General features: G+C 43.9%; 1 protein-coding gene and 1 pseudogene across 1 annotated transcript in view; one reads left to right on the top strand and one right to left on the bottom strand.

Moving 5' to 3' along the window:
• MTOR (mechanistic target of rapamycin kinase) overlaps positions 1-14,124 on the bottom strand; it is a 145,501-nt gene that overhangs the window by 42,721 nt on the left and 88,656 nt on the right. Inside the window, exons 31-33 of the mRNA XM_012791400.3 lie at positions 4,497-4,597; positions 1,246-1,361; positions 34-111 (exon numbers count right to left, since the gene is read on the bottom strand). Coding sequence (XP_012646854.2) covers positions 34-111; positions 1,246-1,361; positions 4,497-4,597 — 295 coding nt within the window. The remainder of the gene's footprint in view (positions 1-33; positions 112-1,245; positions 1,362-4,496; positions 4,598-14,124) is intronic.
• LOC142869862 (uncharacterized) lies at positions 9,969-10,092 on the top strand (annotated as a pseudogene).

A 14,124-nucleotide genomic window follows, 5' to 3' on the forward strand; every position in this document is an offset into this window, starting at 1 on the left:
AAAACGACCATGTGCAGAACATTTGACACTCACCCCATATGCCCGACTATAGCTCTCCCCTGCCATGGCAGTTAGCTCAGCATCCAGCAGGTCCCTGGCCTTGTCGATGCACTAGAAGAGAAACAAAGCAGCTGTGGGGCTGTGCTCTGGATCTGGGAGCCGAAGGCTATGCTAGGGCTTCCCAACTAGCTACAAAGGCTATCTGTCTCACTTAAATCCCAATGATGAAGACAGAAACTCACTGAAGAAGGGAAGAGACCTTTTCCCAGATCTGAATGGCTAGAGTATTATAAAATTTCTCACCCAAGACAGAAATATATGGCATCCAAAACTTTAAAAAATCTACCTAAGTAACACCCATAATCTCAGGTGGCAAGAGAGGGAATGTAGACTGTAAAACAGCATCTCAAGAGGACATCCTAGGGGATCTACTTTCTTTTAACTTTTCCTTGCTAGGCATATTTGTGACAATAGATTCTGGGTACACCTGAATGGCTCCAGGTGGTCATCTCTGGCTTCTAAGCACCCCCCTCCTCATAAAGGAGTGCCTCCTCATCTCTGAAATCAGTGGAGATGACCAATCCTCTCCGGGTGAACATGAGCTCTTGTGGAGGGCCTTGATCTCAGTTCTCATCATGTAAAGCAGAGTCGGGGCTGCGGGACTGTGGTTTGAGTCTTTTCTGTGCCATCAATTAAAAACCCCTCATGCAAAGCTTCTCCTCTTTTGAATGTTTAAGGTTAATTAGTGTGTCCCCATCCCTTAAGTGCTCAGATCATTTACCTGGGCACTTTATCTAAGATAGTCTAGTGCTTTACAAGGTGGATGTGATTACCTCATTATTTCATTCTGCAAGTTAGCACAGTATTTGCAAATAAGCACTAGCTTCCTTGGAATGGTAATCAATGAGTGACACGCCTGCATGGCCAGAAGACCCTTGTGCTTGATTTCTGCTGCACAGTAGGGATTCCTGGCTCTCTGAATCCTCCCCTTTGGTGAAATTCATAGCTCCTCTTTAATACAAAATGCTGAGGCAAGGTGATAAAAAGGATGTAATGATGATCCAAAAAGCTAACTCCAAAATCACTGAAACAGTAACTTCCAGAACACATTTGTCCCCCAAGTACAAAAAGTAGCCCCAGCTGATGTGTTGGCAGAGCTCACAGAGCCAAATAAACACCAGAGCTGGAGTACAATAGCCATGTGCTTAGGAGTACTTAACCTTTTCTTTGCCAACAGGTTTTTACCTGTTGTGCCAAGGAGAAGAGGTCCTGATGTAGCGCCAGCACTGCTCTATAAAATGCCCCATCGTGGGTGTCCCGAGGGATCATACAGGTGTACTCTTCCATGCTGTCCCACTGACCTAGGCACACAGACAGACAGAAAGCATCAGGGTGGTCGGCTGGCTCATCTCAAATAGGTCTTGCATTGTTACTTTCACTTAGCTTGGGGTACAAACAAGACAAATGGACTTGAGCTGGATGCACCAAAATCCTGCCCAGACCCTCTAGATACCGTGGGGATTGATTTAACAAAACAAAGCCACATCTGTCTTCCAAACACAAGACTCCAGTGCAGCCCCACGGAGCATGAAGAAAGATGAGGGCAGGCGTGTGAGTGCAAAGGTGGCACTGCAAGTGGATTTAATGCAGCACCTCATTATCCTGGAGAACTCTCTCAGGTTGCTCTAGGTGAGATGAAATCGCTTTCTGCCCTACTAGTGAAGCATCTCACAGTCCAGTGGTACATTGGGAAATTACATTTTCCTCTCAACAATTGAGAATGGCCATTATACACATAGTGGACAGGATTAGACAAATAGATTGCCTGTTTCACTCTGGCAATATCTTTGCCTCAGAAGGGAGGAGATAAATATTTTAAGAGGCTCTGTTATAACAGAAAGATGGGCTAGGTCACAGCACAGTGGTCTCTGTGTCATGTTAGACTGGGGAAATGGCTGCATCTGGGAGGAGGTATTCACTCTCCCTGGTGGGGAGAGCATGTATCAAATGCCAGGCTTTCCAAGACCACCTGCAGAAAAGATATCAGCTTCATTAGCTGCAAATTGCAGGGCTGCCAATTTTACAAGGCATTTTCCTGCCTTTCACTCCAGACTATCAGCTCATCCATTCTCTATGCCTCTGGGCACAAGCAAATAGCAAGTGATGACTCCTCAGGAAGCAATTTGTTTTTGAAAAATGTTCCAGATCTAGCCCAGAGCTCATGAAAGGAAAGGATATAAGCTCTGTGACTCAAGAGGGACAAAAGGATAGAATGGAGGTGGAATGTTACATAACGTTCCTCTGGACTCCAAAGGGGAAGCTCTTCACCTGGGACATCCAGTGTATCCTTTCCCCTCTTATGAAGAACACCTCTGGAACAGATGCTGCTAATGTTCCTGGCTGGCGCCCAGTGTTAGAAATGCATACACATCAGTAGCGTTAAAAGGAAATCTCTCTTTTAAAATATTCTGGGAGTAGAGATGAGGTGGGCAAGTGTTGGACAGCAAGGAGGAGAGACAATAAAATGGTCAAATGGTCAAAATGTTTATAATCATTGGAGAAGGTGAAGGGCAGATGGAGGTTCATTATACTATTCTCTTCACTTTTATATATGTTGGGAAAGTTCTATAACAGAAGTTAAGAGATAAAAAGGAGATAGACAACTGTCTTCTCCCTTTACTCCTGCTTGGGATAAAGACATGATGGGGAGAGCTCCAGCAACCATGTTGGATCATGAGGTAGACTTTAAAATGGAGATCCTATGCTAAGTATGCAAAGCAGAAATATGGAAAAAGGCTAATGACAATGGAGCCAAACTAGCAGGCTGCAAATTTCTACCTCTAGATTTCATTCTTAACAGAAAAAGAAATCAGTAACTTGTCTAAGACAAATCCCACTAGGTATAATAAGAAATATATTGGGTCTCTCTCTTTTTTTTTTTTTTTTGCCAAATTGCTTCTCACCTGAGAATATATTTTGTCTTTGTCCCTGGTATCTGGCACAGAGCTATCTAAAACCCTTTTTGTTATTCATAATGAGCTCATTTGATTATGCTAATGAGGCGAGGACTCTAGGTGGCCTCAGGATCGGACTGGTCATCAGAAAGACCAAATGATTATAGGGCTGGAACTTTCAACCCCACCCACTGACCTCCAGGAAAGGTGGGCAGGCTAAAGAGTAAGGGCCATAAAAGCTTGAATAATGAATTTCCGGCCGGGCGTGGTGGCTCACGCCTGTAATCCTAGCACTTTGGGAGGCCGAGGCAGGCGGATTGCTCAAGGTCAGGAGTTCGAAACCAGCCTGAGCGAGACCCCGTCTCTACCAAAAATAGAAATAAATTAACTGACCAACTAAAAATATATATACAAAAAAAAATTAGCCGGGCATGGTGGCGCATGCCTGTAGTCCCAGCTACTCGGGAGGCTGAGGCAGTAGGATCTCCAAGCCCCGGAGATTGAGGTTGCTGTGAGCCAGGCTGACGCCACGGCACTCACTCTAGCCTGGGCAAAGTGAGACTCTGTCTCAAAAAAAAAAAAAATAATGAATTTCCATGTTGCTGAAGGTGCTAGAAGGGTGGTGGCAAACCCTAACTCCTGTACTCCCGACCCTTTAGACCAGGCGTCCTCAAACTATGGCCCACAGGTCACATCTGGCCCGCTGGGTGCTTCTGCCACCGCTGCCTGTTCTGCTTAGCAGCTGACTCCTCCTGGGCCCACAGTGCACATGTGTGAAATGTGTGCGTACTCTCCAACGGCCCTCCGATGGTCTGAGGGACAGTGAATTGGCCCCCTGTTTAAAAAGTTTGAGGACCCCTGCTTTAGACCTTGCCCTATGTACCTGTTCATAGGTACTCTTTATGATAAACCAGTAGACACAAGTGAAGTGTTTCCCTGAGTACTGTGAGCCATCCTAGCAAATTATCAAACCTGAGGGGGGTTATGGTAACCCTTTTTTCCTCTTTTTTTCATTATATATCCCATTTCAAAAAGAATCCTGACTTATAGTCAGTTGGTCAGAAGCACAAGGACTGGGACTTGGCGACTGGCATGTTAAGTGGGGATGAGCCCTTAACATGTGGGATCTGATGCTACTTCTGCGTAGACAGTGTCAAAATTGAACTGAACTGAAATGTTGGACACCCAGTTGGTATTCGCTGAAGAATTGCTTGGTGTGTGTTGAAAACCTCCATGCATCTAGTGTTAGAAGTGTTCTATGTGAGTGTGCTGAGTGTGTTTTTCTCACCCACTACATCTCAATTTCAATGCTTGTGTACTGTCTTACTTGGCCTTCTCATGAAGACCCATTTTCACCCATGTCTAACAATTTATAGACAAATCATCAGGTAAAAGGACAGATGGAGGACATAGAAGTAGGTGGATATAGTCCATTTTTACACTGCTATAGACCTGACATGTCTACCGGTAGCCATAGTGCCTTGCTCCTTGGATGTGCGCCCCCCAGCTTCCCTCTTCCCACTTCAACCGGGAAAGCCTTACCTAAACCCCAGGCAGCTGCCGCAGCCATCCGGGCCATCTTGGCTTGAGTCTCATCATTAACCAGAGTCCACTTTTCACAGCACTGCTGGTGGAGCTGTCCCCTGAAGGAAAAGAATTATACAGTCAGGTTGACCCATATCACCTCCATAACCTAACAATCTTCCTCTCTAGCCCCTTGGGTTAGCTGGGGCTACAGAGGAGCTGGTATGATTGGGGCCTGCCTCCAACTGGAAGCTTTTAAATAAAAAGCACATGCGGCTAGGTCACAATAGAGAAGTGAATGGGCTATTTGTTGATTTTTTTGGCCTGGTGCTCATAATTTGTCTGAGTGAGTTTATCAAGGATAGGGACTGTGTCTAACTCTATGTGATATGAAATGTCCTGAACATCTGGCGTCCTTCATAAATATTAAATAACCTCTCTCCTATGCCAATGAATTCTGGGCTCTTTTGCTTTGGCAGGCCTACAGAGAAAGCAATCTGAAGAGACACATCTGGACATTCATTTTGGGCTCAAAGCTATAAGGAGAACTGGCTCTTAAAAGTATTGTACAAATGGTTTCATTCTGAAATGAAACCAAAATGAAATCAATCTGTACAGAAAAAGGCTTGACAATGGTCACATCTACCAGAAATCTAGATGCTGCTTATTCTCAGAATTCTGCACAATCACTATGCGCGTGGGTGAGGACTACAAGATATTGAGACATGAAGGGTGCTTAAGAGACCCCAATACACAGAGAGTGTGGAAGTGCTAGAATAGGGACTGTTAAAACTGTTGCCACAGGCCGGGTGCGGTGGCTCACGCCTGTAATCCTAGCTCTCTGGGAGGCCGAGACGGGCGGATTGCTCGAGGTCAGGAGTTCGAAACCAGCCTGAGCAAGAGCGAGACCTCGTCTCTACTATAAATAGAAATTAATTGACCAACTAATATATATAGAAAAAATTAGCTGGGCATGGTGGCACATGCCTGTAGTCCCAGCTACTCGGGAGGCTGAGGCAGGAGGATTGCTTGAGCCCAGGAGTTTGAGGTTGCTGTGAGCTAGGCTGACGCCACGGCACTCACTCTAGCCTGGGCAACAAGTGAGACTCTGTCTCAAAAAAAAAAAAAAAACAACAACAACAAAAAAAAACTGTTGCCATCTCATGTTCCACTTCTGAATGAAAGGAAATAAAACTCTGTTATTATGCAAATACGAGCCCCTGATTGCATGTGAGCCTCAAGATGTAGCTAGTCTCAGAATCTTTAATTTTTCCTGCTTCTTGAAAGACATGCTGCAGATATTTTAAGTGGCATTGAAAGTGGAATCAAGAGGAAGGGCACGAGTTCAAGTGACCCAGGGACTCAAGCCTCAAGGGACATGAGCTACATTGCACTGTAAGGTGATGTGTGTGCGTGCAGGGGGATAAAGGAGCTGAAGTCAGTCACTGCTGAAGGAACCTAGGCTGAGTTTACAGGGAACCACATGCAGGAGATGTGCTCAGAGACATTATCTAGGATCTCATGGTACAGGGAATATTAACTTCACTCTCTGTCAAGTGATCAAGAGAGCCAGCAACACAAGTACTCTGGTTCAACACAGAGCTGAGACCAAAAGGAGGACCTAGGTGGCCATAATGTCCCATGCATTTACTGAAGCCCAGTGATGGCAGTAGGAGCTCAGCGTTGGTTTCTTGCCACCCAGACTTAGAAACCGTCACTCCTGGGCTCTGCCAGGGGTTTGCTTAGGGCTGTAGTTCTCAAACTACTGAATGTATCAGAATCCCCTAGACAGCTCCTTCAGATGGCTGGGCTCACATTCTGAGTTTCTGATTAGGTAGGTCTGGGGTGGTACTTGAGAATGCACATTTCTAACAAGTTTCTATGTGACACCAAAGTTGTTGGTCCAGGGGCCACAGTTTGAGAACCACTGGATTAGAGCACAGGAACAGCTCATCTGTGCAGCTTATTTTTGTTGGAGTCTTCTCTGTAGGTTTGACAGAAAGTTGCATGATCTCCTAATGGTTCTTCCAACCCTATAATTCAAAATTTTATAGCTGGTGGTCACAGGCAAACCTCCCTTTACTCCTTTGTCAGGACCACTTGTTTCTGTACCAGAGGTCTGGGGATTAGCTTTCCTTTTCCTCTATGGGCAGGAAGCAGGTCCATTGATTAAATCCTCCAAACTGTTAGCTTGAGACAAAGAGGACAGCAATGCAGGAGCAGCATCCCAGGAAGGCGGGACCTGACAGCGAACTCAGGCACTGCCCTCACCATGTGGCTGTGTGAACCACTGTGACAGCCTGGTCAGTCACACACAGACACAGAGGCAGGTTCTTCTCTCCCACAAACATTTATTAGCAAGAACAATGCAGAACACACTGAGTCCAGAGTCCTAACTCTCAAGGGCAGGGAGGGGGACCAAAAAAGGTAATAAACATGAGACTGGTTGTGGGGCAACAGCTAGGATGGGTTTTCTGACACCTTTCATTGCACACGGGGGAGGACCTGGTAAAGAGTCTGCCCTCCAGAACTTTGACTTTTCCACCTCGTGCTGCAGCGAAAAGCTTAGAAAGTGCTCTTTCATTTGGAACGCCTCCAAGGGTTGGCTATTGTGGTGATCTCACTCCCGAAAAATCTGTTCTTAATGACCTAGAGGCCTTGTGGGGAAAAGTGTGAGGAGGGGATTCACTTCAGCTCACCTCAGCTGCAGGAGTGGCTGCCTGGCCCTGGGGCTTTGGGGACCTAGATCTCTCAGCCTCCAATAGGCAGATAAGCATGGGGAAAGGAGAAGGGTCTTAGCTCACTGGTAACTCCAGACCATTCCTGATGCCACCTCTGGTGAACGCTTGCCTCAGGGATGTTCAGGATATATGCCCAAAGCAAAAAAGATTTAGAAATTTCACTCTAAACAGAATTGACTGAACAAACCACATCAGGAACCTGCATATAATCAGGAAAAGAATTCTGCTTCTTTCATTTTGTTTTAAAATCTCTTTAGTCTCCTGCATTCTTAAATCCTTTGGTCAGCATCACTAGCCACTTACACTTTACAGGTAATTATAAAACTGGAAAGGACCCAAGATATCAGAGGAATATGGGAGTGAGAACTGCAGTGTTAGGAGACCTGGGGGACCTCAGGCAAGCTGTCTCAACTTATATGAGACTCAGTTTCCTCAACTGCAACACAGGGGATTGGAGAAAACCACATCTCAAATCTCTTCCAATGCATCCCAGCTGTCTCCACTTAACCCAGCTAGGAAAAGTGCTCATCTTTAATTTGAAAACAGGGGAGGTGGAAGAGGAAGGGACCAGGAAAGGTTTCAAGGAGGGAGAAATGGTGGGGAAGATTTCACAAAGCAGAAAACGGAGCAGAAGAGTAGGGCAATTCAGGGAACTGAACAAATCAATGTGAGGTTTGGAGAAGAGCAAAAAATTTGGTCACAGTTCAGATTATGAGACAAGAGTCCATTGAGAAATGGGCTGAAGAAGTGGAGTGGTGCCAGCCACAACAGGAAAGACTTTGAGTGCCAGGCTGTGACATTTATATGTAAATCCAAGGGCTAGGGTAAGATACTAAAGTATTTTAGGAATTGATTAGAGTTGAATTCTTTTTAGATTTATAAGGATATTATAAAATTGTAGCAAAATATTAGAAACAGCCTAAATATCCCAAAAAAGGAAAGTATGTACATAAATTATGTTATATCCATTCAATAGAATGCCACACTGCCATTAAAAATGATAGGTGGAGAAACAGTTGAATTTTAAGGACACCTACATCTTGTTTTTTTGCTTAACAAGATATGGATTTGAAAGTAGAAAAAATTGCTTTTGAAATAATGTGGCTAATCCTTATTAACGTACTTTTTTTTTTGCATTAGATCAGTGTTATCCAATAGAACTTTCTGTGATGATGGAAAAGTTCTCCATCTGCACTGCCCAGTGTAGCAGCCACTGGCCACATGTAGCTACTGAGCACCTGAAGTGTGGTTAGTGTGACCAAGGAACTGACTTTTTATTTTTTGAGACAGAGTCTCACTCTATTGCCTGGCTAGAGTGCTGTGGGGTCAGCCTAGCTCATAGCAACTTCAAACTCTTGGGTTCAAGAGATCCTCCTGCTCGGCCTCCTGGGTAGCTGGGACTACAGGCATGCACCCCCATGCCCGGCTAATTTTTTCTATTTTTAGTTGTTTGGCTAATTTCTTTCTGTTTTTAGTAGAGATGGGGTCTTGCTCTTGCTCAGGTTGGTCTTGAACTCCTGAGCTCAAGCGATCCTCCCGCCTCGGCCTCCTAGAATGCTAGGGTTACAGGTATGAGCCACCGTGCCGGGCCTGACTTTTTTTTTTTTTTTTTTTTTGAGACAGAGTCTCACTTTGTTGCCCAGGCTAGAGTGAGTGCCGTGGCGTCAGCCTAGCTCACAGCAACCTCAAACTCCTGGGCTCGAGTGATCCTTCTGCCTCAGCCTCCCGGGTAGCTGGGACTACAGGCATGCGCCACCATGCCCAGCTAATTTTTTATATATATATCAGTTGGCCAATTAATTTCTTTCTATTTATAGTAGAGACGGGGTCTCACTCTTGCTCAGGCTGGTTTCGAACTCCTGACCTTGAGCAATCCGCCCGCCTCGGCCTCCCAAGAGCTAGGATTACAGGCGTGAGCCACAGCGCCCGGCCTTGACTTTTTAATTTAATGTAAAAATAGCCATGAATGGCTAGTGGCTACCATATTGGACAGTATAGTCTTAGATACTTGTTGAACTTACAAAAAAAAAAATAGCTTTAGTTGTATAAGCAGATCTGAAGACTATGCTTCCTTAATTTATTGAGGAGAATGAATATAGAATGTTAAATTATAAAAATAAATAAATCAGGCCGGGCGCAATGGCTCATGCCTGTAATCCTAGCTTTGGGAGGCCGAGGCAGGCGGATTGCTGGAGGTCAGGAGTTTGAAACCAGCCTGAACAAGAGCAAGACCCCATCTCTACTATAAATAGAAAGAAATTAATTGGCCAACTAATATATATATAGAAAAAACATTAGCTGGTCATAGTGGCACATGCCTGTAGTCCCAGCTACTCGGGAGGCTGAGGCAGGAGGATCGCTTGAGTCCAGGAGTTTGAGGTTGCTGTGAGCTAGGTTGACGCCACGGCACTCACTCTAGCCTGTGCAACAAAGCGAGACTCTGTCCCAAAAAATAAATAAATAAATAAATAAATAATACTTTTGAATCTTCCAATAATGGTTAACTCAAACAATTAAGCCACTTGCAAATAATTTCAGATTATTATTGACACATATGTGATCTAATGCCTAAGGCTAAATTCACTGACATTAAATTTTCATGCAAAACATTATAATATCTTTTATCTTGGGAATATAGTAATAACTTTATTTTAAGAAATAAAAGCGATAGTTTACCAAAAGAATATCTTTAATTAGGTACAGAAAGACTATGTGCAGCAAAAGACCATTCTTTTAGAAGCCTTACTTTGTTGTAGTCTATCCCAATGGGCTTTTTTTGTAGCTGCACATCCTTGGAAATGCCTCACGGCAACTTTGTGGCTTGCTTTACTCACAGGACTATTAGATCTGTGTGAAGGAACTACAAGACAGTTGCTAAAAGTATGAAAGACCTAATAATTTGTCTTTACCTTAGGTACTGGCATATTCCACTGATCTGTACTATTCTTGAGTGTGATAGCTGTAGGAACTAATATGATTCGAAAACATTCATTTTTCTGAGAGGGTGTCAAATTGAGAACCAGGTAGATTCATCTGCTCTAAAAATGGCTGAAAGGACAATTGTGGATTGAGGATCTGTTCTATTAAGACTCTAGCCTTTGAGGAACTAAGTTGACCTTGATGGACAGGAGGAACCACATGTGAAATTCCCTGAATAAAAATTTATTGACTCAAAATAATTTTGCCTAATGCCATAATAAAAAAAAAACCTCTTAAAAAAGAGAAGTCTTACTTTGATTTTATCCAATGGTATTCTTTAAACTTTCCAAGGTATAAAATTTCTAAACAATAAAAATTTTCCTATATTTAGTAGATCAGATTTTTTGATATGATGAAATATTATGCAGCCATTAAAAATGAGGCAGTAGGCCGGGCGCGGTGGCTCACGCCTGTAATCCTAGCTCTCTGGGAGGCCGAGGCGGGCGGATTGCTCGAGGTCAGGAGTTCGAAACCAGCCTGAGCAAGAGCGAGACCCCGTCTCTACTATAAATAGAAAGAAATTAATTGGCCAACTAATATATATACAAAAAATTAGCCGGGCATGGTGGCGAATGCCTGTAGTCCCAGCTACTTGGGAGGCTGAGGCAGGAGGATTGCTTGAGCCCAGGAGTTTGAGGTTGCTGTGAGCTAGGCTGACGCCACGGCACTCACTCTAGCCTGGGCAACAAAGCGAGACTCTGTCTCAAAAAAAAAAAAAAAAAAAAAAAAAAAAAATGAGGCAGTAGCTCTATAGATGCAGATGTGGAACAGTGGCCTACACTTGTTAAGTGAAAAAAGCAGGGTGCATAAGGTATAAATAGTCACTATCATTCATGTATATGCTTGTAATGAGGTTCAGGACATGCTACCCCAAAATATGATACCCTTGGCATATTGAATATTCTAAGAAAATGGCAGTAGAAAGGTCACTCTGACCTTCCCCTGCCCTTATCCCTTCAAACAGGTCAAAAGACCCTCAAGTGAGAGGAATGACCCAGGGGCGGCAGGAGAGTGGGGGTGCGGGGGAAGGGGCATCCTTGTCTCCGAAGACTGTAAAACTCTGTAAAATAATTTAAAGAGATATATTCTTTATAATTTAAAGAGCCAAGTTTGAGGACTATGGCCTGTAGCCATGCCCAAAAAGCCTTGAACAAGTGGGCTCCCTGTGGTTGGGTTGCAGTTTGGTTATATACATTTCAGGAAGACAGGAATTACACATAAGGTTGTAAATCAATACATGGAAGGTGTACATTGGCCCAAAATGGTGGGACATCTCAAAGTGGGGTAAGGGATAGGGTGATTACAGGTTATAGATAGGTTGAGAGACTCTTTGATTTGTGATTGGTTAAAAAAATGAAGCTTTGTCTAAAGGCTTGGACTGTTTTAAATTAAGATAAGGAAGTCTACAAATCAAAGACAAGTCACCAGGACATATACCCAGAGTCAAGTGATTTGCAGGTGTGGTTTAAGCTTTGTCTTGCATAGCCTTAGGCCTGTTAAAGAGTTACAAAGGATATCTCCAAGAATGGAGGGGGGGCATGATGAGGCATGTCTGATTTCCCTTCTCATAGCCAGCAACTCAGTTTTAGGGTACCCCCCTGGCCAAGAGGGAGTACATTCAGTCAGCTGGGAGGAGAGCTTAAGATTTTATTTTAGCTCACAAGACACAGGGTCACAGAGCAGAATCTGAACAAACAGGCCTTGCTAAGTCTCCCTTGGCTTATTACCAGTAGGTCACACCCTTTTTGCCCTATCCTATTTCTTCATGACTATATTCATCAAACCTACTACAAAAAATATTCCTGTTTAACTGTTTCTTTGGTCTTCACTTCCTTATGGAAGGCTCCTGCCTCATGTAAGGCTCATATTAAATAAATGTGTACGCTTTTCTCTAGCTAATCTGTCTTTGGTTATAGAGGCCTCAGCCATGAACCTAAGATGGGTAGAGGAAAAGATATTTTTCCTTCCCTATACTTGGATTGTCCCTGGAAGTCTATGCAAGAATCTGGTCACAGTATCTGGGAGTCTGGGTGGCTCAGGGGCAAGGAGAAGACTTAGTTATCACATTTCTGTCTTTGTCTTGTACTACTGAAATTTGTACCAGGTGCACATTACCTTTTCAAAAAAATGCTATAAAAATAAAAAATGACTATGAGAATTAAAAAAAAGAAATAGGCTTCAAGAACAGAGAGGTGGCCGGGCACAGTGGCTCATGCCTGTAATCCTAGCACTTTGGGAGGCCGAGGCAGGTGGATCGCTCAAGGTCAGGAGTTCAAAACCAGCCTGAGCAATAGTGAGACCCCATCTCTACTATAAATAAAAAGAAATTAATTGGCCAACTAATATATATAGAAAAAATTTGCCGGGCATGGTGGCGCATGCCTGTAGTCCCAGCTAATCAGGAGGCTGAGGCAGTAGGATTGCTTGAGCCCAGGAGTTTGAGGTTGCTGTGAGCTAGGCTGACGCCGTGGCACTCACTCTAGCCTGGGCCACAAAGTGAGACTCTGTCTCAAAAAAAAAAAGAACAGAGAGGTTCCATACCCAGACCTAAACATAAGGGCATAGTCCTGTGGGATCCTGCCTCCTCTAGATGGTTCCTCAGGAAGCCTGGCTTTAGGGGAACCTCAGGCTTGGGTCCATCTGGACTCTGAAGAGCTCTGGGTATTCTAGCCTCACATGTAGTTTGGAAGCTCAAGCTGTAGCTCCTGTTCTTCCTCTACCTCCACATCAGTCAGTCTCCGAATCCCGGTCAGTGTCACCTCCTAAACATCTCTGGATTCAGACACTTCTGTCCAGCACCACTACCACTAACCTTTACCTCTCCCCCAGCATCACCTCTCCCCATGGACTCCCCCAGTCTCAGAACTGGTTTGCCATTTTTTCTCTGGTCTCTCTTCAATCTACTATCTAATCTGCTTTTAAAGGGTTCTTTTCATAATGCAAACCCAGTCCTGATAGCTCTCCACATACTTCAGTGGTCACCCAGCAGCCCTTAGGTAAAACTCTTAACAGGGTCTATCAGCCTCATATGAATGATCTCGCCCCTGCCTACCTCTCCTGCCCTACCTTCTACCTCTTTCCATATCAAACCTGCTCCTTCAGCCATACTGAACTTTCACTTCTTCTTTTTTTTTAAATTTTTAAAAATTTTTTATGGAGGTGCTGGGGATTGAACCCAGGGTCCATACTAAACTTTAAGAACCCTGAACATACTGGGCTCCTCACTGTACAGGCCAAGTTAGATATCAATTCCTCCTGGAAGTTTTCCATAGTCTTCCTTCCACGTAAGGATTAGGGTGCCTCCTATTACCCACAGCCTTCTGGGCTTCTCTTTATTGCTGTTATCACAACACCGTTTTACAAGAGCCCCTGTTGTCTGTGCTGTAAAATCTGGGGCTGTGTCTGTCTTGTTCACTGCTATGTCCTGAGGGCCTGGCGCAGACACTGACAATGAATAAGCATTTAATAATTAATTACTGATTGAATGAGGAGTGGACCCTCAGCATCACGTTCAAAAATTTAAGATAATCCACTAGGGGAGGTAGTACAGCACTTTCTTTTAGTCATTTAAAACTGTAGCTAAACTATTTAAAAACAGTAGTACAGCACTTTTGTTTAAACTATTTAAAAAAATTACATTTGATGTTCAAAACAGAATGGAGACCATTTTTTCTTCAATATCCCCCAATAACTCTCCAAATCAAAACCTAGCCAAATGTTCTTAAGAGTTAAGCATCAGTGGTTTTTTTTTTTTTTTTTTTTTTTTTTTGAGACAGAGTCTCACTCTGTTGCCTGAGCTAGAGTGCAATGGCATCATTATAGCTCACTGCAACTTCAAACTCCTGGGCTCAAGCAATCCTCCCGCTGGCCTCAGCCTCCCAAGTAGCTGGGACTACAGGCACGCACCACGACACTCAGCTAATTTT

The sequence above is a fragment of the Microcebus murinus genome, chromosome 2, assembly GCF_040939455.1.
Source record: "Microcebus murinus isolate Inina chromosome 2, M.murinus_Inina_mat1.0, whole genome shotgun sequence".
Taxonomy (NCBI): Eukaryota; Metazoa; Chordata; class Mammalia; order Primates; family Cheirogaleidae; genus Microcebus; species Microcebus murinus.